The sequence below is a fragment of the Notolabrus celidotus genome, chromosome 4, assembly GCF_009762535.1.
Source record: "Notolabrus celidotus isolate fNotCel1 chromosome 4, fNotCel1.pri, whole genome shotgun sequence".
NCBI classification, from domain to species: Eukaryota; Metazoa; Chordata; class Actinopteri; order Labriformes; family Labridae; genus Notolabrus; species Notolabrus celidotus.
The window spans coordinates 2936212-2958860 of record NC_048275.1 but is presented as its reverse complement, the minus strand read 5'-3'; the positions used below and the strand labels follow the sequence as shown (position 1 = coordinate 2958860).

Genomic DNA, 22649 nt, shown 5'->3' with positions numbered 1-22649 from the left:
TCTCTCCCTCTCCCTCTCGCTCTCTCTCTCTCTCTCTCTCTCTCTCTCTCTCTCTCTCTCTCTGTCTGTCACCCGAGCTGAAGCTGCAGCAGCATCCCTGCGTGGTGCGTAATTTGACACACCGGTCCGTCCTTTGAAGTGGACAATAAAAGGCCTCACGTGGGATAATCACATTACGCACCATTTGTCTTCCTGAAGAGAAGTGTTGGCTTCCGTCTCAGTGTTTCAGCCTCTGCTGCTTCTTCTTCTTCTTCTTCTTCTGCTCCACACATGTCCACGGGAGAGGCTTGACCTCCTGTGACGTACCTCCGGGTGTCTTCCTCTGTCATGCCACGCGCTTGTGTGCCCCCCGGGGACCACCAGGGTTACTCCAGGTTGTTCCAAAGATTGCAGCAATAAAAGCTTTTAAGGATGAATGATACAGATTACATTTCCTGGATCCTGCTTCCATCTAATTTGGTTATTTGAAGTAAAATCTGTTGAATTCTTTGAGATTTGGTTCGTTTTAAAGATAAACTTGTGCCAAATTCACCCTGAGACTAAAAGAAAGTTTGATTCATCCTTCTTTATCTGAGGAAGGAGAAATAAAAAACATTGTTCTGATTTATTTCACAACTCCAGACTCCAGTTTGGGGAGGACTGAGAGAGGGTGGAAAGAGTTAACCAGGGGGAGGGCGCCTGCTCAGGGGCGTAGAGTATAAAACCACTTCAAGAGCGCACAACAAGAACAGCGTGTGTCTGAGTGAGTCCCAGAGAGCCTCAGAGAGTCTCAGTGAGTCTCTGTGAGCAGCTCTTTGATTTGCTCTGACTTGTTTCTTCCAGCAGGACTCGTCCCAGACGCACGCAGGTCCCGGTCTCCTCTTAGCTGGACTTAGAACCCCTCAGCAGAATGGACGAGGACTCCTTCTGAAGTCCACTTTTTGAACTACCTGTACTTTCAGGATTTTCCTCAGGAGGTAGTCTCGCCAAGTAACGCGTAGGATGAGGACAGAACGAGATCTTGAGAATGTGTCGGGGACGCCACGGGGGAACTGGGCTGCAAGTTTCCTGAAGAGCCTGGAGATCTGAGGAGGCGCACCGAGAGAGAGGGGGGTGCTGCTGCTGCGCGCTGGATCAGGAACTTTGATCCTCTTTGGTTTCAAACTCCATGCAGACTCAGTCTCAGGTGATCCTCTGAATTTGGGACCCTTTACGCAGAGAACCTCTCTGGGATTTAATGCACAGCACTCTCTCCAGACTACCCGTCTTCCTCCTCTTCGACCCTTTTCCCTTCATCTTGTCAGTGTGATCCCCGAAGTGGCTCCGAAGTGGTGCTGCGGCTCCTCGTCCCCGGCGGATCCGGAGGTCGGGGTCTCTGCTCCGGGAGGAGGCGGAGTCGGAGCTCCAAAGAGCGGCCGCGTCAGGAGGATGGTGCGTCTGGCGGCGGAGCTGCTGCTGGTCCTGGGACTCCTTCTCCTCACCTTACACATCACGGTGCTGAGGAGCTCTCCTCTGCAGCAGGGGAACGACACTGTGAGCCTGGACCAGGACGCAGCGCTGACAGAGGTGAGTGAGGAGCTATCATGTGATATCTGAGGGTCTCTGCTGGGTCCCAGATGGACCTGATAAAACGGGTCAGGTAACATAAACCCTCCTGTCCCCGGGGATCCCTCTGAGGCTGTGGGGATTGTTGACATACGCACGGATGTGGTCTCCCCGGGGAGTGCAGGCTTGCTAGTTTTACCTAAAGTCTCTAAAAGTAGTATGGGAGGTCGAGCCTTCAGTTATCAGGCCCCTCTCCTTTGGAATCATCTACCAGTCAGGGTCCGGGAGGCAGACACCCTCTCTACTTTTAAGAGTAGGCTTCAAACTTTCCTTTTTGATAAAGCTTATAGTTAGAGCTGGATCAGGCTTGGACCAGCTCTTAGTTATGCTGCTATAGGCTTAGACTGGCACACTGGGATCCTGTCTCTCTCTCCTCTCTCTGCCTGTCTCTCACTTTAACTCTCCCTGTCCCATTAAAGTTACTAACCATAGACCTTTCTGGAGTCCCTGAGCTCCCTTGTCTCGTAGATTCCTCTGAGCTGCCGTAGACGTCCTCCTGTTGCGGACGTGCTGGACTCCAGCAACAGCTTCTACTACTCCTCTCATCACTATCACCGCTCACTCTCTCTCTTACTCCTCTCTATCCGTCTTTCCAGACCCAACTCGGTCTCAGCAGATGTGTGTCTAACATGAGTCTGGTCCTGCTGGAGGTTTCTGCCTGTTAAAGGAAGTTTGTCCTCACCACTGTAACTAGCTAAACACTGCGATGTGCAATGCTCATGGTGGATTAAGGTGGGGTCAGACTGAGTCTGATCCTGTCTTGGTGTTGGGTCTCTGTTCATAGTTTGACATAGAGTGGTCTAGACCTGCTCTGTTTATAAAAGCGTCTTGAGATAACGTTTGTTGTGATTTGGCGCGATACAAATAAAGGTTGATTGATAAAGGTTGAGAGCCGGCAGAGGGACTGAGGATGAGGCAGGGTCAGAGATCAGCCCCCCTGCCTCACCCGCACCTCCCTATTGTCGGGGGTTAAATGCTAGCTGCAGGCACTTCTCTGTCATCAGGGGCTCATCACTGTCAGCCGAGCTCTCTGCTGATGAGGCCGGAGGGTCAGAGGAGAGCCCTGAGAGGAGAAGCTGCCCCCCCTCGCTTTGCCAAGGAGGGAAGGTCTGGCATCAAACCTCAAGTCCTCAAGTCCAGAGACGACCAGGTAGAAAAGTTAAGAGTAGAGGAGGAGAAATATGAAAATAAGACACATTTTGCAGATTTTTGGACATTTATGAGGTAAAAATGCATTTTTGATGACTCCTCTGTAGATTGTGGACACATGCATTTGCAAAAACCCACAATAAGGAGACATTTATCAACTTGACACCACTTAGAACCGCTTTCTTCTCATTTTAACACCAACACAGAGCTCACACACTCAGAGATGAAGTTCAAGGAGGGTCTGGGATCAACAAGCTTCTTTAGGCTGCTCTCTGATGCATATTTCTGACACTACCTCCTTCATGATGCTTGTGTATTTATGCTCACAGGACTGGTCTTTATTAGATGTTTGGTAAATGATGGACAGTGTGGGTAATGTCTCTTATCTCTATCTATGCCATCAGCGGGTGTCTGCAGCAGCAGGCCCGTGCTGGGTCAGATATCAGGACATGCAAAGCTGAGGAAATATTCCAGGAATTTATCAAATATTTGTCACACAGCCAAAAGTTGCAGGATTGGATGAGCAGGATGAGGACAGGGAGGGAGTCTCTCCTGAAGAATCGCTGTAAAAATACCGAACACATGCCGACCATTCCAACCTCAGCGTCCCCGTTGTCTGAATTTACATGCAGAGGCTGTCCTGATGAAAGACCATGGATGCCCCGTGTTGAAGAAAAGCAGGTTTTTTATTCTCTCTGATACGTGAGGATGTGCTTCAGCGCTCGGTCACTGAAGGCCGTGATGTCATGTTTGGACCCGGGCTTGTTGGTCCAGGGGGTGTATTGTCATTTTAAGGTGTTACATTTAAAATGCCATTCACCAGAGTACAAATGACAGGATGCAGCTCTGTGATGCACATGTAGCGGAGAGAGGGGAGGATTTGGTCCAATGCTCTTTATAATCACTGACCCAGGGATGCAGATTCACTCAGTGTGAGAGTGTGAGGTTAGAGTGATATAAAGAGGAGGAGGAGGAACAGGCTGCAGACTCAGACATGATCACATGAAAACACAAACAGAGGTTCAAAGAAATAAAAACACAGAAACATGCTGCAGACTGCTGAAAGAAAGGATGTCAACAACAAACACACACATGATGGAAATAAAGAAGCAATGTAGGAACACAAGCTGCAACACTCCAGGCCTCCAGGGGGCGCTGAGTGGAACAGCAGTCTGAAGCTTCTGCGCTAGTTAATGCTACATTTAAATACTGAGAGAATACTTTAATTATCTGAAAAAAGGCAGATGTATAAAAAGAAAGTGAGACCTTAAAAACAAACAAAATCTGTTGTCCCTTATAGTCTTCCAAACGCAGCAGAGGAAACATGCTGTTAGCTAAATCTGAGCTAATACATTACAACAAAATAATCAAAATAGACAAACTTGCAAAAACAAAATGCAACAGAGACACAAAATGTATCATCAGACAACAAAACGATAGCAGCCAAAAGAGGGGAGTCAGCTGGAAGTTCATCCACTCCTATGGGACTTTCAGTTCCACCCAGGCAGCTTCCTCCAGTCTTAAAATTTGAAGCCAATGCTCAAGTGCTAAAAATGCAGTTCATGGAGTGTCCACTAGAGGCTGGCTGCAGAAACAAAGGAAACCACATACACACCCATTCAAAGAAGAGGATCTTTACATCAGAAATAAACATGTTTACAGCCTGGTTCAAAAAACTGTTCAGGTCTGAGTAGCTCATTTCTCTCTCAGCACACACTGTGAGGGTGAATTTATTACAACTTGTTATTATTGAAGATATTTAACTTATGAGTTATGCCCAAATATGGGCATGGCTGACTTGATTAGAAGGCGGGAACTCTGTAGATGTTAGCAAGGAGGCTAAAGGCCGCCTCATCTATCTCACACCAGCTTGGCAGAAGTTAGGTTGTGTTCAGCATTTCCAATATGGCACCCGCCAATGATTGGCTTCAGGAACAGATGGGTGACACAGAGACTATATCCATGTGTCCATGGTGCTATCTAATGTGTCTGTGAAAGTCCTCATCACGGTCAGGAAATTTAGACAGAACTGGAACAACAAACAAACAGAATATGGCTAAAATCCTGTGACAGCGCCCTCTGGAGGCCTGGAGTGTTACACATCTTTCTGCTGCATTATTTTCAGTTTTTAGCTTTGCTTCTTTATTCCTCTGCAGTGTGTTTAAGTTGATGTATTTGTTTTAGCATGCTCTTTAACTGAAGCTGCATTTTTCTGTAGTTACTACATTTATTTTGGACTTGTGCAACTCAGCATTCATGAATTTGCAGGCGGTTCCTCCACGTTAGCTGTTTTCTAGCTTTATTCGACCACATTGAATCTTCCTCCCTGGGTCAGTGATAACAGGTAATGGTAATCCTCTTTTGTAGCTGTGTTTGTCTCTGACCTTTCAAAGTGTTATTGAACCTGCAGCATTTCTGGATTTGCAGCTGTGTCTCCTGATAGAAATCTTTTGTGCAGTTGCAGCACTTCGACTTCTTCCTCCTGAAATCATTTGTCATCGTTTTCTACCCTGAACTTTACGTCTTGTTTTATTCTCATAGATGTGTTTGAACTCTCTCCGTATTTAACCTCAGCTCTAAGGTGACGGAGTGTTTTGAAATATTATGAAATCCCAGTTCCTCGAAAGCCCTCCTTATTTATCCAGAAAGATGAAGCTGTCCTCGGGGATCAACCTGGTTAGCCTGAAACCACATCTGAAGGTTTAACTGCTGCTGCAAAGACGACAACACACCCCAGCTTCTCCTCTGAGCGTCCATGGATAAAAGATGGGGTCAGATATTGACTTAATGCCTAAAGTTGAGGTACATGATTTATTTTTCGTGATAAAACTGTCCGAGTGATACGATTCTGAGGTTTTAACTCCTTAAAGTCCAGAGCAGTCTGTTCCTGATGCTGTAAATAAACACACACTCGCTCAGTGTGTGGTGTGTGACAGGGGCAGGATAGTTTTCTCCTCCACCTACAGTCATGTGGTGCTGAAAGGCATCTGGCACAATGTGCACCGCCTTCATTTCCTGCCAGCCTCCCCGGGGGAAGGACCCCCGAGTCGCTCCCAATTGAAAATGGAGTCATGCCCCTTTAAGCAGCCCTCACAAAGTGAAAAAAGGGGAAGCGGGAAAAGAAGAGGAGATACTGTGAGGAGGAGGAGGAGGAGGAGGGGGGGGGGGGGGGGGGGGGGGGGGTTGCTTGTGTGTGCAAGTGTTCATTCATGTCCATTGAGGGTGGGGGGGTGACATCCTGGGAGGCCCCCGCATGAACGGAGGAATGGTGTGTCACTTTTGATCTCCAAATTAAAGCGAGCTTGTCGTTGAAGAGGATCTCAGATGAGCGATGGAGGCCGCAGAGCTCCTCGCCATCAAAGGCGTCTGATTTGAACATTCAGATGAGCTGCTCCTGTGCAGAAGAAAACGTTGAAACCTGCATGTTTTACTCATTTTGTTGAAAATCTCCTCAGAGAGTCGTTTGGGAAAGACAGAGCGAGGTGTTTATGTCGATGTAATCAAGATTTGACTGACTTAAACAACTGAATCCGTTCCTCTCTGGTGATTAAATCCCCAGCTGTGCATCCTTAACTCCACTAATTCTCCTAAATGGTTCTCATGAAGTCCTGATGACTGCTGCAAAAAGTTATGTGGACATATAAAATGTCTCAGTTTGTCCTTCAGAGCGCTGAGCTCCCAGATGGAGTCGTGCCCGTTCATCAGTCTCAGTTTCACTGTGAACAGTCCCACAGAGGCTTCACTCTGGCTTCCTTCAGCGGTATGAACCTGAAACAGGAACTGATGTTCTTGTGATGTTCTTGTAATTAACGGGTCTTCAGTTTGCTGAAATAACAACATCATGATGCAGATTAGTCCAAAGTCCAAAGTCAAGCTTTGTCAGGTCTGTCCTCAAGAGGAGAAGAAAACTACGTCTACAATGTTTGTTTGTTGAATGGAGGTCTATGAGAGAGGATTAGAGACACTGATGTTTCTTTAGCTCTGACCTTCTTCATGGAATGTTCCATTTCAATCAGGAGACACAGTTTGAAGATGAAATGTTATTTATTACAACTTAATGAATAATGAAACTTGACAGAACTCTTTGGCGTAAGGACTCTATGGGGATAATGTTGTGAGTGTAGGATGTGTGAATTTGGCAGCTGAAGAAATCCCCCTTGAGTCCAGACTCTGGTGGTGGTGGTTGATGAATTCTAGGAGTTGAAGACTTTGCAGAGACCAGGTGGAGATGTGGAGGTGGAGGGGTGCGCGCTATCAATGCAAGAAGGAACTAGCTGGAGAGAGAGACACATTTAAAAAGACAGCAGAGAGTTGATAGGCTGACGATAAGGGCGTGCAACTCAGCTATTGGATGACAGCCGCCGCTGATTAACCAATGACAGCTCAGGAGCGTGCAGCTGGAAGCGGGTGAACTTCTTGAACGAGGGAGAGGAGAGCTAAACAACTGATTGCTTTATAGTCTTCCTGTCTGAACTTTCACTAGAGCTACATTTGTTCTCAGAATTCTAGAACACCTGCTGTTGCTCTCCATACAGACTGTTCTTCCTGCTGACACCTGATTTGTCGATACTGCTAAGACTACAGAGACCAGAACCCTTCTCAGACTAAAACCCAGACCCTGAGATCCAGATTCAACATGTCTCTGAATCAGAATCTGTAATTACAGGTTAGTTGTAGCTGAAAGTAAAAAGCTTTGTCAGGTCTGTCCTCAAGAGGAGAAGAAAACTACGTCTACAATGTTTGTTTGTTGAATGGAGGTGGGATCCATCATTTCTGATGCTGCGTTCAGGGAAGTCAGGAAATCTAAACGCTGATTGTCTTTAGTGACACAGATTAGTGTCTCAGTGTAAATGTTTGATGTAGAACAGATTGTTAGCTGCTCTTCATGCAGATATCTGTTTATAGAGAGGAAGAAATCCTCCTCAGATTAACAACCATGGGAGCTGGATTGTGTTCCTCCTGCTTCTGCTCTCCATACAGACTGTTTCCTGCAGATTGTCCAGGTTTACTCAGACTACCAGCTACCTGTGGTGTCTAACGGTTAGTTGCAGCCTTAGATGAGTCATAACTTAATAATAGTAGTTCCCCTTGTTTTAATAAGACGCCTGTGAACCTGTGGAGTGAGATCCTGTACTGACAGGTGCTCTGAGAACACCTATGCTGGGAAAACCAGTGAAACAGTCGCTCTGTGAAATGACTGTTTGCAGCATCAGAGGAATAAAACAGTAATTTCTGAACTCTGAATCTACTTGTGCGGTCCGCGGTGCACAGAGGAGATCAAACACACATTAATGTGTGATTGTATTTGTGTGTGTTCACGCTGGGATCGAGCCTGTGAGTGATGTGTTGGTCCTGCTCCCTCAGTGCAGCTTAATAACAGCCACTGAGTGACTTCTGAGGGCCGGGGAACATGAAAGAGGTTATCACATGAACATCTCAGAGCACAAGTGTGTGAGATAAACCCAGAGAGGCTCGATGGATGACGCACGAGCTGCTCAAATGACCTTCTCCTGCACCGAGCAGCCAGCCAGAGAGGTTTGGTCAGGGGTAAAAACATTTGTGGTTGTAATTAGGGAGCGCTATTATCCTCACATTTTATGATTTTAAACTTAAATTCTCTTAAAAAACTCATCTTATCTACAATAAAACATCTCACTGTGTTATTTAGTGGCTGGAGGCGAACTGCAAAACCAGATCCACTTTCTTCCTTCTAAATTACAGGAAATTATACAATCAGAGTCAATCAACACATGAGGATATGTGATGTGAAAGGTTTTAAGATTCAACTTTTCATTTGATCAACTCCATCTGGTGTCTGGAAGTTGGATGTTGTTGTTGGTCGTGAATGAGTTTACTCCTTAAACGTTGAGGAGCTGATTCCTGTGTTTACTTGGCTCATGAATGAATCATAATTATTACACAGAGGTGATCTTATCCTTATATTTGTTTTTATAGGACCTGGACACGTCTCACTTTGCCAAAACAAGCATTGCAAAAGAGACATTTGCTTTTCTATCATGTTAGAGGCATTAAATGAAGTTCAAGCGTCTGTGCAGAGTGGTGAAAGAAGTTATTAACATATTTAGAAGTGCTTGTTTTGATTTAACGTTATTGAAGGGCTGACATGCCGACTAAATGTTGTGTCTAAACTGTAGTTCAGCCTCCCTCCACTAGCCGGGGCTGTAGCTCTGGTTAAAGGCTACCATGATAATACTGTAAATAAGATAAGATAAGATACTCCTTTATTCGTCCCACAACGGGGAAATTCATGGAGTTACAGCAGCAAACAAGAAGGTGTACAAAACAAGAATTTAACAAGAATATATATAGAAAAGAAATGTTCATCAGAGACGACAGCTTGGCCATAATCCTCCTGTCAGCCACCACCTCCACTGGGTCCAGGACTGAGCTGGCCTTCTTCACCAGTTAGTTCAGTCTGGCTCTCCTGTATCCTGTCCGCCCACAGCAGGTGAAATCCTTCCAATGTGGCGTTCGTGTCCGGTGTTAGCTCTGTTAGCATGATGCTACTCTGGTGCTGGGTTAGCTCGTCCACCTTATCGTAGATAGATCTTACATTCCCCATAACGGTGGGTGGAAGGACAGGTCCATGTGGTCTTTTCTTAACTTGCACCTCAGTACCAGCACGTCGTCCTCGCCTCCTTCTCCTCAGCTCGCAGGGAACATCGGGCCTAGCATCGTTTAGCATCGACATGCTACGGGCTGCTAACAGCTGATTTTGCATGTAAACAATGTTACCATGGTTGCACGTAGGAACTCCAGACACACACAGGAACAAAAACAGTTAAAACACCCCTGCAGACGTAGTCAGTTTGGTGTCCATGGCCAACAAATGAGTCCTTAAAAGTCCTGACAGGCTCCAAATACAAAGAGAACTAAACAGATATAAGAACAACCGAGAGAGAGCTGCTGCAACAAGCAGACACTCCAGCTCTACTACCTGGATGTAAACACACACAGGTGACAGATGACGCCTCGTAGCACGGCATGGTGTGTCAGTATGTCGATCTAGCAGGCTGTGTCTGGTTAAACGGACATACAATCACTCCACCAGAGTGATGAAGAACCAGCACAGTCAGCTGAAGGCTGGTGGCCACACTCTGCAAACCAGTTTTACATCATTCACCTGCAGACTCTGTGATCCGGGGTTCACACATCCCTATTTAGCATTGTTGCTCATGTTTCAGCATTTTTCATTTCCAGTATGTCCAGATAGTTTCTCATATTAAAGATGAAGACCTTGCATGTGTGATTATTGCAGCTAATCAGGAAGTAGTCAGTCAGTTCATGTATGTAAGGATGCCAATTCCCATGTAGAGATTAAAGTATTCTGGGAATCACAACGCAGATTATAACTTCACTTAATAATCAAAGCGATACTTGTGTATGTTTGCCAATAACAGGTGAAAACACTAGATTATAAGATCATGAAACATGGGATTATAACCCAGAAGTGTTTCTAAATAAAGAGCTGATTTCTGTTATTTCTGAGCTGAGCCAAGAAAAGAGTCTGAACTCCCTCGTCTCTCTGCTGCTCTAAGTAATGCTAACTGGCTACAGGAGTCGGTCTCGGCAGCCGCTGTCCCCTCCGCGGTTGAACTTTAGTTACATGTGCATTTATAATCCTTCCTCCCGTGCTGTGCAGCTCCATTTACAGCCCCTATAATGTCCCTGAGTGCACCTTGGCTGGACACAAACAACTCCACTGGGGGCTTTTATGCCCACCACAATGTGGCTGAGCTGACACTTTGTCTGTGACTGGCCACCGCAGCCGCTCAGAGCTGCTGCCATATTCTCAGGCCTCGGCCCGGCCACAAAAACACTGGGGAGGAAGAAACGGGACATGAAGAAAGAAAACAAGCAGCATGATTGATGGCTTTCTTTGATCTTATTTTCTGCCACCCCAGAATGGATGATTGCCGACTACTTCTGTCTGTCTGTCCGATGGAGGAATAATTGTTCCTTCTGTGCATACCTGACAGGGGACATATGCCTCGACTGTCCTTCTGGGACGGATTTACAACCCCCCTGTCAGAAGACCAAATGTTTTTCTGTCTGCGAGAAGGCAGATGTAATTATTTTGCAATGTTTGCTTAGGTTTCTCTGTATAGCCTCGGAGCGGGAAAACCATCAGTCTTACATTTCTCCCAGGCTGCACCAGAACATGCTAAAAATGTCCACATCATATAACCATGGTAAAGAGAAAACACTGTCAGAGAGGGGGAAAACACACAGTCTGGCTGTGACTCTGAGACTCTAAATGCACGCTGTACATGAGTTATATTTTAGTTTGAGCGCAGACACACAGAACTCAGCGTGCTGCTCGTCCCTCTGTCACAGAGTCTCCCTCTCTCTGGGCTCCAAGTTGTCCAGAGTCCTCCTGTCCACAGGATTTATGACAGGGGTCACGGCCACATGAACCTCTGTCAACATGAGAGATCAATCTAATGTTACTGCTGAGTGTGCAGGCAGGGGCGATGCAGAGTGACACACAGGGGCGGTTAGTCTTCACCTCCTTCAAAATCACCTTCCAAGTTTCAGTGCTCGGATAAAAAAGCATGAGAGTGAAGAGCTGTGCAAACTAAAAGCTCATACAGAGACTCGTTTGAAGGCCAGCATGCTCCAGTTTGTACAAACTTACTAATTATGCAGTCCATCAGCTCAAACTTGAAGGAAGCGTGTTTTTGGATCATGTAGCAGTCGTTTTTGCACGTGCATGTTTAATATTAAAGCCATTAAAACACCATATATCTTTTATGTCATGTCGACTTTATCTGTGAAATATTTCACACCTTTGGTTTCACTTTTGAGAGAGCTTTCAGTCTTTTACTGTCATCCCTGAACCTTCAGAGTCAGTTTCAGTGGATTCAACAGCTGATTGTTTTTCATTGTTTTCTTTTGAAGTTAAGTTTTTGGGCATTTTTTCCTTTATTGGATAAGACAGCTGAAGAGACAGAGGAAATGTGGGGAGTAGAGAGAGGGGGAAGACATGCAGGAAATAGTCGAGGTCGGGAGAAGGGATGGGCAATGATTTTTGAATATTCTAATATTTGTTCACTTTGTAAAAATCGAATAGTTACTTTGAATATTTTCTCATTTTAAAAGTACAAACCTTTCATTGCTTTAACTGGTGTCTGGTTGTAATAGTGTTCCCGCCAGACGGTGGCTATAGGGTGTCTGAAAGCTGTTTGCTAACCGCATTAAGTAACTGAAGAAGAAGAATGCTAACTGCATTAAATAGCAAAAGATGAAGAAAACATGAGAGACAGTCGCAGTGATTTTCTCTGTTTCTGAATCTCACACTACTACACATGTATCTCCAGAGACTGAGCATGGCTGTAACATGTAAACAGACGTTGTCCTGCTGCTGGTTAACATGACTGCCACACAAAGGGGCTGTTAATGGGACAGGTGTGTGTGTGTGTGTGGATGCCAATGATTATCAGATAGTATTTTGCCTTGAAATGCCCATCCCTTGTTGAGAGTCGAAACCTGCAACCACTGTGACAAGGACCGTAGCCTCTTTACATGGGGTGCACTCTTAGACTGCTAGGCCAACGGCGCCCAAACATATCCTCCAGTCCCTGCAGTATTTAGCAGACTCATTCTGTGATTGTTGCATCTTAAAATGCCTGACTTTGCAGCAGCTTTAATACAAATTTGAAATGCATGTTTCAATGTTTTGGAGCTTATATTTTTGTTGCACATGAAGCATCATCTGGGGAAATCTACTTCTGGGCCAGACGATCTGCAAAAGCCTGAATGATCTTCTCGTTAGGATGGACAAGCTTAAACAAGTGCCTGTACAATGCAAACTTTAAGACACATGCAGAAGTCAGAGACAAACATGATGGTGGAGGAAAAAGTGCTGCAGAAAGATGATAGGCCTACAACAGCATTAGAACAAATGCATAAATCTGATGCTTAGATAAAAACATAAAACATAAAACATAAAAACAGCTGCAGGAGACAAACGCTGTGATTCAGGACTTCAGGACTTCAGGACACTGAGGGAAACAGCTTCACTGTTGATGGGACTCAAGCATGTGTGTTTGAGTTTGCATCCATTGACTATGTGCAGCACATTTCTCCTGATGAAGCTTGCTCAGGCCGTTGCAGATCTTCACAAACGCTCCAGAAAAGCATCTTTTGGCTGAGTTTTTAAGTTCCAGATGCAAAATGAAAGGTGTAAAAACTTGGGCTGTCAGTTTTTTAAATTCAGTATTAACAATGTAAAGCATTTCTTACTTAGTGTCATTTGTAATCTTGACTTTTAGATTCATTATTCAAACAGCAGTGTGGTCTGAAACATGACAGAGGGAGGAGACGTCTTCAGAGTGGGTTAGGGGGGGACGAGGGTGATTGATGATGTATTGATATACGTCTGTTTCTACCGTCTGAGCTCCTCTGAGTCTGATTCTGAACACATAAATCAACAACACATCATGTCCTCTCTCTTCTACAGCAGAACAACATCAATGCAAAAACCAGCTCCTCAGTCCAGCTGGCCCCTGAAGACCGGAGATCTGGTCCTGAACACCGGCTGACCCACCGGCCCTCCACCCGCAGCAACGTGCACCGAGACGGCGCGGGAGCTTTCCTCCTCGACCTGCACAACTTCCCCGACCTCTCCAAAGCGGACATCAACGGACAGAACCCCAACATCCAGGTGATCATGTGTGTCTGTGCACCTGCCGGCCCGGCTTTGATGCTTTCACTCACTCGTGAGACATGGCTACTCAAGCATGCCGGGCAGGCAGAGCAAACAGGAAGACAGAGAATAGTTTGGTGCACATCACTGCCCCCTTTTTCTCCCCCCTCCTTCCTGCTTCCGTCTCCTCCTGTCGTCTTTCACACTTCCTGGCTCTTGGTGCAGCTTAAGTTAGCCGCCGAGGCCTCACCTCACGTCCGTCATAATGACAGCTGAAAGGCACACGCTAACCAGCAATGCTTTACTTTAACCCATGAGCAGGAAGACAGACAGCAGCTTATGGAAATGTGCGGCGAACCCTCGCAGATGGCCGAGCAACCGCTGCCATGTTTAAATCATTCTCCTGTCTAATCCAGCGAGGGGGTCTTTCCATTTCTGAGAGCATCAGCGCTAAACCCGAGCAGGAACAAAGTGTATTAACATCTCAAGATGTGGGAAGAGAGCGGGGCAACCAATTGAGCAAGGGCGTGAGGCTGTGGGAGGAGGGGGGGGGGGGGTGTCTTTGATCCTGGGATTCATCTGGCTTTCATGGTCTGGAGGAGGCTGAGTAGCCCTTTGAACTTTGTGTTTAGGTGGAGAGAGCCCGAGAGGTGGGAGGGTGACTGTGGGGCAGGGGTGAGGGTCCCCCCTCATCTGGGAGGCACATGTGTGAGGACAGAGAGGGGGGGAGGGGAGGGGAGGGTTACTGCGTGGAAGGGAATCGAGTGGTGACACTGAAAGGCACCTGATTCTGCAGGAAGAAGCTCCGTGAATGTGTTTGTCTTTAAAGGGATACTTCACATTTTTTCTCTGTAGATTTTGATCAATGCGGATCAGCAAACCTGCAGCAGCTGGAGGTCAGCTCGGCTCGGCCGGAGTGACAAAGTTAAGCTGCTGTGGACAGAGTTTAGAGCTAAACAAACTTAAGCTGCTTTAAGAGAGATAAACATGCTTTATCAGTTTCACCTGGATGTTGGAGCCTCCTTTCCTTTAACCGTAAAAAGTCCATACTCACACGTGTGCAGCACAAAGTTTCAGATCAGGAGCTTCGTACCTCTTTCACACATAGACTCAGGATCTCTGTCTCTGAAATGATCCAAAGATGCTTGTTCACACACATCTCAGTAGTCAGGATATCAAAAGCACGCTGCACAAGTCCCAGACAAAGAGACAGAGACCTCTGCTTTGACAGTTTTTGCATTTATATCAATGCTACGTGCAAATGGACGGATGTGCAGAAATCTCAACGATTCTCCGTCTTCAGCCTGGGATGTTTTTCTTAATCAGTCCATCCTCCCCTTCACACTCGTCCCATGATATAGACATGATTTTACCCCGGAGCTAGAAGGGAAACGTCTGTGTAAAGTTTGCATTCAAACATGCATGATGCATCCCCCCCTGACCACTTCAGGGAGTTTAGTATAGCTTCATGAATGTGTGGATTCAGCCTTAGGGGAATCAAACAAAGAGTTTTCTAAGTCATCATACAGATTTCAACATATTGCATTGCATGATAATAGCCTCAGACAGCTGTAATTGCTTCGCCCTCCATGTGGAGAGACCTCAACTTGTGCAGCGAGAATTATTCTGAAGACAGAAAATACTAAATAAAGCAGTTTTAGACACTTTCAGAAGAGCACCTCTGTATTCAAACATCAAGGGATGAAGTTCTGACCCAAACAGCTGAACTGATGCAGAGTAGGAATAAAAACATGGTGCAGAAGGAAAGGGCTTTCTGACGTAGGGGTGAAAATATCCAAAAATATAGCACACAGCACCCTTACCTGTCCTCTCCATGTTACACTTTCTCTTAAGGATTCACAAAAGCACCTAAAACCTTACCCATGGCACACTACGTGTTGTTTCGTGTACGTGCATTCGAAGATTTTTCAACAGTGAGTAACGTCACGTTAATGCAATCTTACATGTCTCTGCAGTTTTGCATGAACAAGGAAGATCTGAGTACATAGATGTGACACCCTGGTTCTTAAAGGACACAAAGAGGTTTCTTTATTAGCTCCAGAACTTCAGAACGTGACACAAATTATTAACTGATAGTGTCTGCACGCTGCACGCTCCAACAAGTGATTAAAAGGAGTAGAAGCACTTATTTTTTCCCCCTTAAAGCAGTGGCACACATTTTCCAAGTGGGACCTCCTTTGATTCACTGAAATAATTTGCTGCACACTCTGTCCACACCTGGAGCTTAACTTTCATGTTCGCACTGCGCTCAGCTTCACCAAACACATCCTCACTTCCCAAAAAAGTTATCCTCATGAAATCACATCCTCTGCAGAGTCATACAAGAAATGCATGATTTTGTAGTTTCATGACGTGACATTTGACAAAACCATCTAAAGAAATCTCCCCTCCTCTTCCTTCCAGGTGACCATCGAGGTCGTTGACGGTCTGGAGGGCCACGAGCCCGAAAAAGGCCTCCGCAAGGAAAACAAACCCAGCTGGGCTTCTCCAAACTGGAGGAACTGGTGGCCCCGCTCCTCCTCGCCCTCCTCCACCACCCACCAAACCGAGGAGCACGATCGCTCCTACGGGAGCAACAGCGAGGACAGCAACTTCCTCCGACCGTCTGCGGACTGGGACCGGAGAGGAGGCACCGGTGGAGGAAGCAAAACCCAAACTGAGTATGGTGAGAATGACAAGGAGCTCATCACACGAAGCACACGGCAGAACATTTAGCACAGGCTCTCATTGGAGCGCCGGTCTCCAGCAGCGTCTCCACACATGGCCTCGGTCTGATGTGGAATCTGTAATTTGCAGATTTGCTGATTTAAGCTGTCACCATAATAAGTGCAGTCATCCCGGGCGAGCCTCTGGGAGCCCCTGATTGAAGCCTTTAACACTCTTTTATGAGACGGATTCCTCTGTGGTGTGCAGCTCGCTACGTGACACAGTTTAAACGCCGCGTTACATCAAAGTTCGGCAGCAGGAACGGGGCCAGAAGCGCCGTTTGGCTGCCACGCCGTTCTCACAACACCCTCCAAAAGTTACCCCACAGATAAATCTGCAGGGGAAGGATTTACGCTCACTGTCATACGGTGTGTGTGTGTGTGAGTCCGGCCTGTGCTGCAGCATGCCCAAACCAACATGGTGGAGGAGGAATGCGTGTGGTAAATGGCATTTTATCCACTCGCACTGCGGCGGTGAGGACGGCCGGTTTATAAGGGTTTTGTTGTCAGACTGAAGCCCGTGTTAAATGTTTCTGGGTTATCGCTGCGGTCAGCACTCTCATCCCTTTCCTTCAAACCTCTCTCAGGGTCTATGAAACATTTCATCATCATTACTGTCCGGGGTTTAGACCTAATAATCATAATTGCAGACAAGCAGAGGGTCATCTATCACGGGCCACAGAGAGCACAATCTCCTCTGTGGTCTCAAGGCCGGTTATTATCAAGTCCTCTGGATCCTGATCCGATACCAGCTCCTCCTGAAAGAGAACTTAAAGGATCTCTGGTCTTCCTACAAAACGCTGGTAATGAGGGGCAGATGGCAGCAGGGGGGTGCATAGGAAGGTTTGGACCCGGGCCAGAAATACTTCCATCCCAACATGCCCACATTAATTCTCCTCATCGATGGAGCGCTGCTTTCAAGATGTGGATGTGTGAGTCTTAGCGGTTGGATGAGCGGATGGTGGTAGAGACCGGTGTAACTGGTTCCATGTCTTCCCATTACTCTGATCTGCTCAATGATTATTGGAGCTAAAGAGGATTTCTCGCCGTTTCACTTCCTATTTACAAACCGGTGAATCACAGAAGGAGGGAAGTCAGCGGTGTCCACTGTGCCACCGTGCCAGGGGAGAGAAAGTGGGCAGACGTCCAGAGCAGAGGAAGGGGAATAATGCTGGAGTTTTAAAAAGCTGCAGTTCCTTCTGTGGCCACTTGAGGCTGGTCCAAAAGCAAGTCAATCCTCATTAAGCTCCATGTTAAACTTCATTGTGGGAATAAAATAACATGTTTGAAGCCAATTCATGACACATTTGCATGATTATTATTATTATTTAATGGCCCAATTTTATTATTTTGAGGCTTAAATTTAAGTAAAATCAGGGGCACGGCTTCTCGTCATGGTTTCAGTTCTCCCAGCTCTCTAGACTCACAAGTAGACTCACTGGAGGCCAGAATCAGTCTCTCCTGAGTTTAGAACAAGACTCACTGGAAGCAAGGACTAGATTCACTGAAGAACTGAAACAGACTCAATGGAGACCAGAAAAAGACTCCATGTAGACCAGATTCAGACTCACCAGAGGCCAGAATCAGACTTTCTATAGGCCAGGAACAGAATCACTGGCAACTGGAACAACCTACTTGAGACCAGACCTAGACTTACTGGAGACCTTGATTCTTGCTGGACTCTATGTTCTATTATTAACAAAGACCCAGCATCAAGACCGGATCAGATCCAGTCCCATCTTCCAGACAGGACTCAGTCTGATCTCATCTTAATCCACCATGAGCAGAGCACTTTGCAGCATTTAGCAAGTTACAGTGGCAAGGACAAACTTCCTTTAACAGGCAGAAACCTCCAGCAGGACCAGAAGATATAGTTTTGACCGCTTGCACCTCGTCCAAATATGGTCGCTCTTTCCTCCAGGAAGCCGAGATGGTGACGGCAAATATGTCAAACTTGAGGCATCCATAAGGTGGTCAACAAACCAATCTAAAAGGCAACCTCAAGTGCTGAAAATGAAGCCAATACAGAAGTGTGAAAAACTGTAGTTCCTCGAGTGTCCACTTGAGGCTGGCACCAAAAGCCTAGGAATCCCCATTGACCTGATGTAACGGGTCGGGGCGTTTGCAATAAGGCGACCACCATCGTGTGGAATCAAAAACCTTCTACAGAAAGCAAAGTGTGACGTCACTGAGACAAACTCAATGTTGGATCGTCTGTAGATTTGTAAGAATTAGCGTCACCATGTGAAACATAGACTGTGCATGTGTACGCAGAGACAGGCTGCTGTGGTATCTGCTTTGGGGGCCAAAGTCAAAGAGAACTTTGAGGTCCCCCACATCCCCTTTCATCCCCCTCCCCTCCCCCCACTTATTATTAGTGAGGCATGCTAACAGGCCTGAGTAAGTTCAGCATGTGGCCTGCATCAGAGCTGAGGATCTCTCTCCCTTTTCTTTCACTCTGATCCAGATTACATGGACGGAGAGGGGGACTGGAGTAACTGGACGGCGTGCAGCGTCACCTGTGGGAACGGCAACCAGAAGAGGACGCGGTCGTGTGGTTACGCCTGCACAGCCACCGAGTCCAGGACGTGTGATATGCCAAACTGCCCAGGTACGGACCCCAGTGGGGTTGATGTAAATGGATATGAGGGGGTCGTCTGTACGTCTCTCATCCTTTGATCCGTCCCTCACCGCTCATTTATCTCCCTGAAGGTATCGAAGACGCCTTCAAGACGGCAGCGACTGAAGTGAGTCTGCTCGCTGGAACAGATGAGTTCAATGCCACAGAGCTCTTTGGTGTTGGTAAGACTCTTCCTTCAAACCTCATCTCTTACACTATCAAAGACAGTTCATCCATCTGGCAGCCTCACACACTTAGCATTCCTGGTGCTCGGGCTGCGGCCCATTACTGTGCAGAGATGAAAACGTGCAGGAGGAGCAGAGTTTGCAGCTGCTCCGGCTCTTTGTTTGTGCACTTTCAATCAGCCCAGTTAAAAAAACACACTCTCTTAAATCTGAAGGTGTTATTCTCCTAGCTCTTCTTTTATCTTCTGATGTTTTGTGGTATTAAATAATAAGAAACATTACATCAGAGTGAACAATCAGGGACTTTCACACCTGGAGATTTGGCCAACAAAGTTTTAGACTCTGAAGCTACGTATTGATGATCTTACCTTGTGCAAATCCCAAAGTATGTTGTTTACAGACATGCATTGGGATTATTTCTTCAAGTAAAACCAATCCAGGTTTCTCATTTGACCTTTTCCTCTCTGGTACAAAAGTTGAAATGATGCACTGAAGTGCGTTAGCTCGTGCATTCCAGAAATGGGCAGAGTACTCGAGCAGCAACCTCCAGTCTTAAAATATGAAGCCCATGAGGAAGTGCTAAAACCTGCAGTTCATCAAGCGTCCACTAGAGGCTGGCTGCAGAAACACAGGAAACCACATACACACCCATTCAAAGAAGATGATCTTTACAGCAGAAATAAACATGTTTACAGCCTGGTTCAAAAAACTATTAAGGTCTGAAGAGCTCATTTGGGTGAAGTTTTAATAACTTGTTATTTTTGAAGATATTAAACTTGCAAGCTTTGCCCAAATAAGGGCGTGGCTGACTTGATTGACAGGTGGGAACCCTGTAGCTGTTAGTAAGGAGGCTACAGGCCCACCTCTTTACCTCACATTAGCTCAACAGAAGTTAGGTTGAGTCAGCATTTCCAATATGGCACCTGCAGACGATCGGCTTCAAAACAGGGCTTCAGGAACAGAAGGGTGAAGTCACGGATACTACGTCCATCTTTTATACAGTCTATGAGTGAAAAACTCAAAGACACTTCACAAATAGCACACAATAAAAGAAACACAGTGGATATAAAAACATTAACAGTTAAAGCAGTTCTGAAGAGATGAGTTCTGAGCTGGGGGTTTGAATGTTTGGAGGTCAGAGGAGTGGCGTATGTGTTTGGGGAGGGAGTTCCAGAGGGCGGGGGCAGCAATGGAGTAAGCCCTGTCGCCCCAGGTTCGCTGCTTGGTCCTGCAGGGTGGGGAGAGGAGGTTTTCATCAGAGGAACGGAGACCACAGGAGGGGTTGTGAGGGTGAAGCAGGTCAGTGAAATAGGAGGGGGCCAGGTGATGGAGGGCTTTGTAAGTCAGGAGGAGGAGTTTGAAGTGAATGCGTTGGGGGACAGGAAGCCAGTGGAGGTTTTGGAGGACAGGGGTACTAGAGTTTATATTTGTCCCTGCAGTGATGTATGATGTGCTTTGCTCTGTCTCCATCCAAGAGGAAACATTTAACGTTCCCATCTTCTGTTCCAGACACTGACAGCTGTGAGCGATGGATGAACTGCAAGAGCGACTTCCTGAAGAAGTACATGACCAAAGTGGCGAACGACCTCCCCAGCTGCCCGTGCTCGTACCCTACCGAAGTGGCGTACAGCACGGCCGACGTCCACGACGCTCCCACGCGGAGAGATTTCCGCTGGAAGGACGCCAGCGGCCCGAAAGAGAAGCTGGAGATCTACAAGCCGACGGCTCGCTACTGCATCCGCTCCATGCTGACGCTGGAGTCCACCACGCTGGCGGCGCAGCACTGCTGCTACGACGACGGCATGAAGCTCATCACGCGCGGCAAAGGCGCGGGGACGCCAAACCTCATCAGCACGGAGTTCTCGGCGGACCTGCACTACAAGGTGGACATCCTGCCGTGGATCATCTGCAAAGGAGACTGGAGCCGCTACAACCAGGCCAGACCGCCAAACAACGGGCAGAAGTGTCCAGAGAACCCGCAGGATGAGGACTACTACAAACAGGTTGAGGAAGCGAGGGAGTTCTAGACGTCTGGAGACTGAACACAAGAGAAAACACGCTGCTTTACCCGTCAGCTGAATCTATAAATGGTGCTGAAACCATTTCATGTTCTAATTACAAGAACTTTGGGCTCTGAAGAACAAGACTGACTGCTCTTTAAGGAACCCGACAGAGTCTGAACACTTACTCTCTCACGAGGAACTCTTCTGGACTTAAAAACACACTGCTTTTATTTTTTCTATGTTGTAGAATCAGCCTCTGAAAACATGAATAAATGCTCTCCAGTTACTGATTTACAAACGTGACTCAGACGCGGTCACAAAGGGAGAAGTGAGTTCTTTAAAAGGGAAACGTTTTATTCCACTAATGTTCGTGTAGATCGTGTTCGTATGTTCGTGGTAACACATCAGTGAGATCCTTCAGGGAGGTCAGAGGGGGGGGGGCAGAGAACTTATTCTTATTCCCATGTTGTCATCACGACCTCACGGTCCTCATGTACGCCTGTGAGTTTATTTAGCATGCAGATCTTTTATTTTTACTGATAACTCACGGCCGTGTCCCCCGTGTCTCTGAGGCCTCTGTGTAAAAGGATCCAGCGTTATTTTTGTAAAGTATTTATTAAGTTGTAGCTGTGTCTGAGTCGGTTGTCTATGACTGTGGTTTCTGATACTCATACGGCTGAATGCTAACTTGAGATCCTTCACTAGCTCAGACTTTTATCCATTTCTCAAGTTAGGATTAAACCGTGATGGAGCGTAAAGAGTGTGTGGATTTATCTGTACCAAGAGATTTTTGAGATATAAATCTATAAATAAATTTTTAAAAAGTCAACGAGTGTGTCGCTGGAACCCAAATCTGTTCGAGCTGTGTCGAATATTGATGGGAAAAACATTCAGAGGAGCTTACAGAGGTAACACTCATTTGTTGCAGGTTTCATTCCTGATTCTGTTATTTGATGCATGTCACATAATCTGTCACTCTTCAGCCGTCCAATCAAACAAAGGGCCCAAAAAAAAGGACATATTTCAAATCATCTTTGTATTTGGTTTTTAAAAAGTATGACAGAATTTATTTCAAAGTTGAAATTTTCATATTCACCAACTTTAATCAATCAATCTTTATTTCAATCAATCTTTATTTGTATAGCGCCAAATCACAACAAACGTTATCTCAAGACGCTTTTACAAACAGAGCAGGTCTAGACCACTCTATGTCAAATTATGAACAGAGACCCAACACCAAGACAGGATCAGACTCAGTCTGACCCCACCTTAATCCATCATGAGCATTGCACATCGCAGTATTTAGCTAGTTACAGTGGTGAGGACAAACTTCCTTTAACAGGCAGAAACCTCCAGCAGGACCAGACTCATGTTAGACAGCCATCATGCCTCGACTGAGTTGGGTCTGGAAAGACAGATAGAGGGGAGTAAGAGAGAGAGGTGATAGTGATGAGACGAGTCGTAGAAGCTGTTGCCGCTGGAGTCCAGCATGTCCGTATCAGGAGGACGTCTATGGCAGCTCAGAGGAATCTACGAGACAAGGGAGCTCAGGGACTCCAGAAAGGTCTATGGTTAGTAACTTTAATGGGACAGGCAGAGTTAAAGTAAGTGATGAAGGGGTTGGGGGGAAGAGGGTGAGCTAGGATCCCAGTGTGTCAGTGTGCCAGTTCCCCCGGCAATTAGTTTCAGAGTTACTTAAGAGCTAAATTCAGT

At 46.3% G+C, this 22649-nt stretch overlaps 1 protein-coding gene across 1 annotated transcript; it reads left to right on the top strand.

Moving 5' to 3' along the window:
• The first annotated feature begins 694 nt into the window (after window positions 1–694).
• On the top strand, window positions 695–21765 carry ism1 (isthmin 1). The gene is made up of 6 exons (XM_034681121.1): window positions 695–1545; window positions 13217–13420; window positions 15827–16088; window positions 18596–18739; window positions 18841–18930; window positions 20443–21765. The coding sequence occupies exons 1-6, from the start codon at window positions 1408–1410 to the stop codon at window positions 20958–20960; spliced, it is 1356 nt and encodes a 451-aa protein (XP_034537012.1). The 5' UTR covers window positions 695–1407; the 3' UTR covers window positions 20961–21765.
• The last annotated feature ends 884 nt before the right edge of the window (window positions 21766–22649 follow it).

Coding starts and splice junctions, on each gene's coding strand:
- ism1 (XM_034681121.1), top strand. CDS start 1,408: ATGGTGCGTCTGGCGGCGGAGCTGCTGCTGGTCCTGGGACTCCTTCTC. Junction 13,421..15,826: donor GACAGAACCCCAACATCCAG/GTGATCATGTGT, acceptor TCTTCCTTCCAG/GTGACCATCGAGGTCGTTGA. Junction 16,089..18,595: donor CAAAACCCAAACTGAGTATG/GTGAGAATGACA, acceptor ACTCTGATCCAG/ATTACATGGACGGAGAGGGG.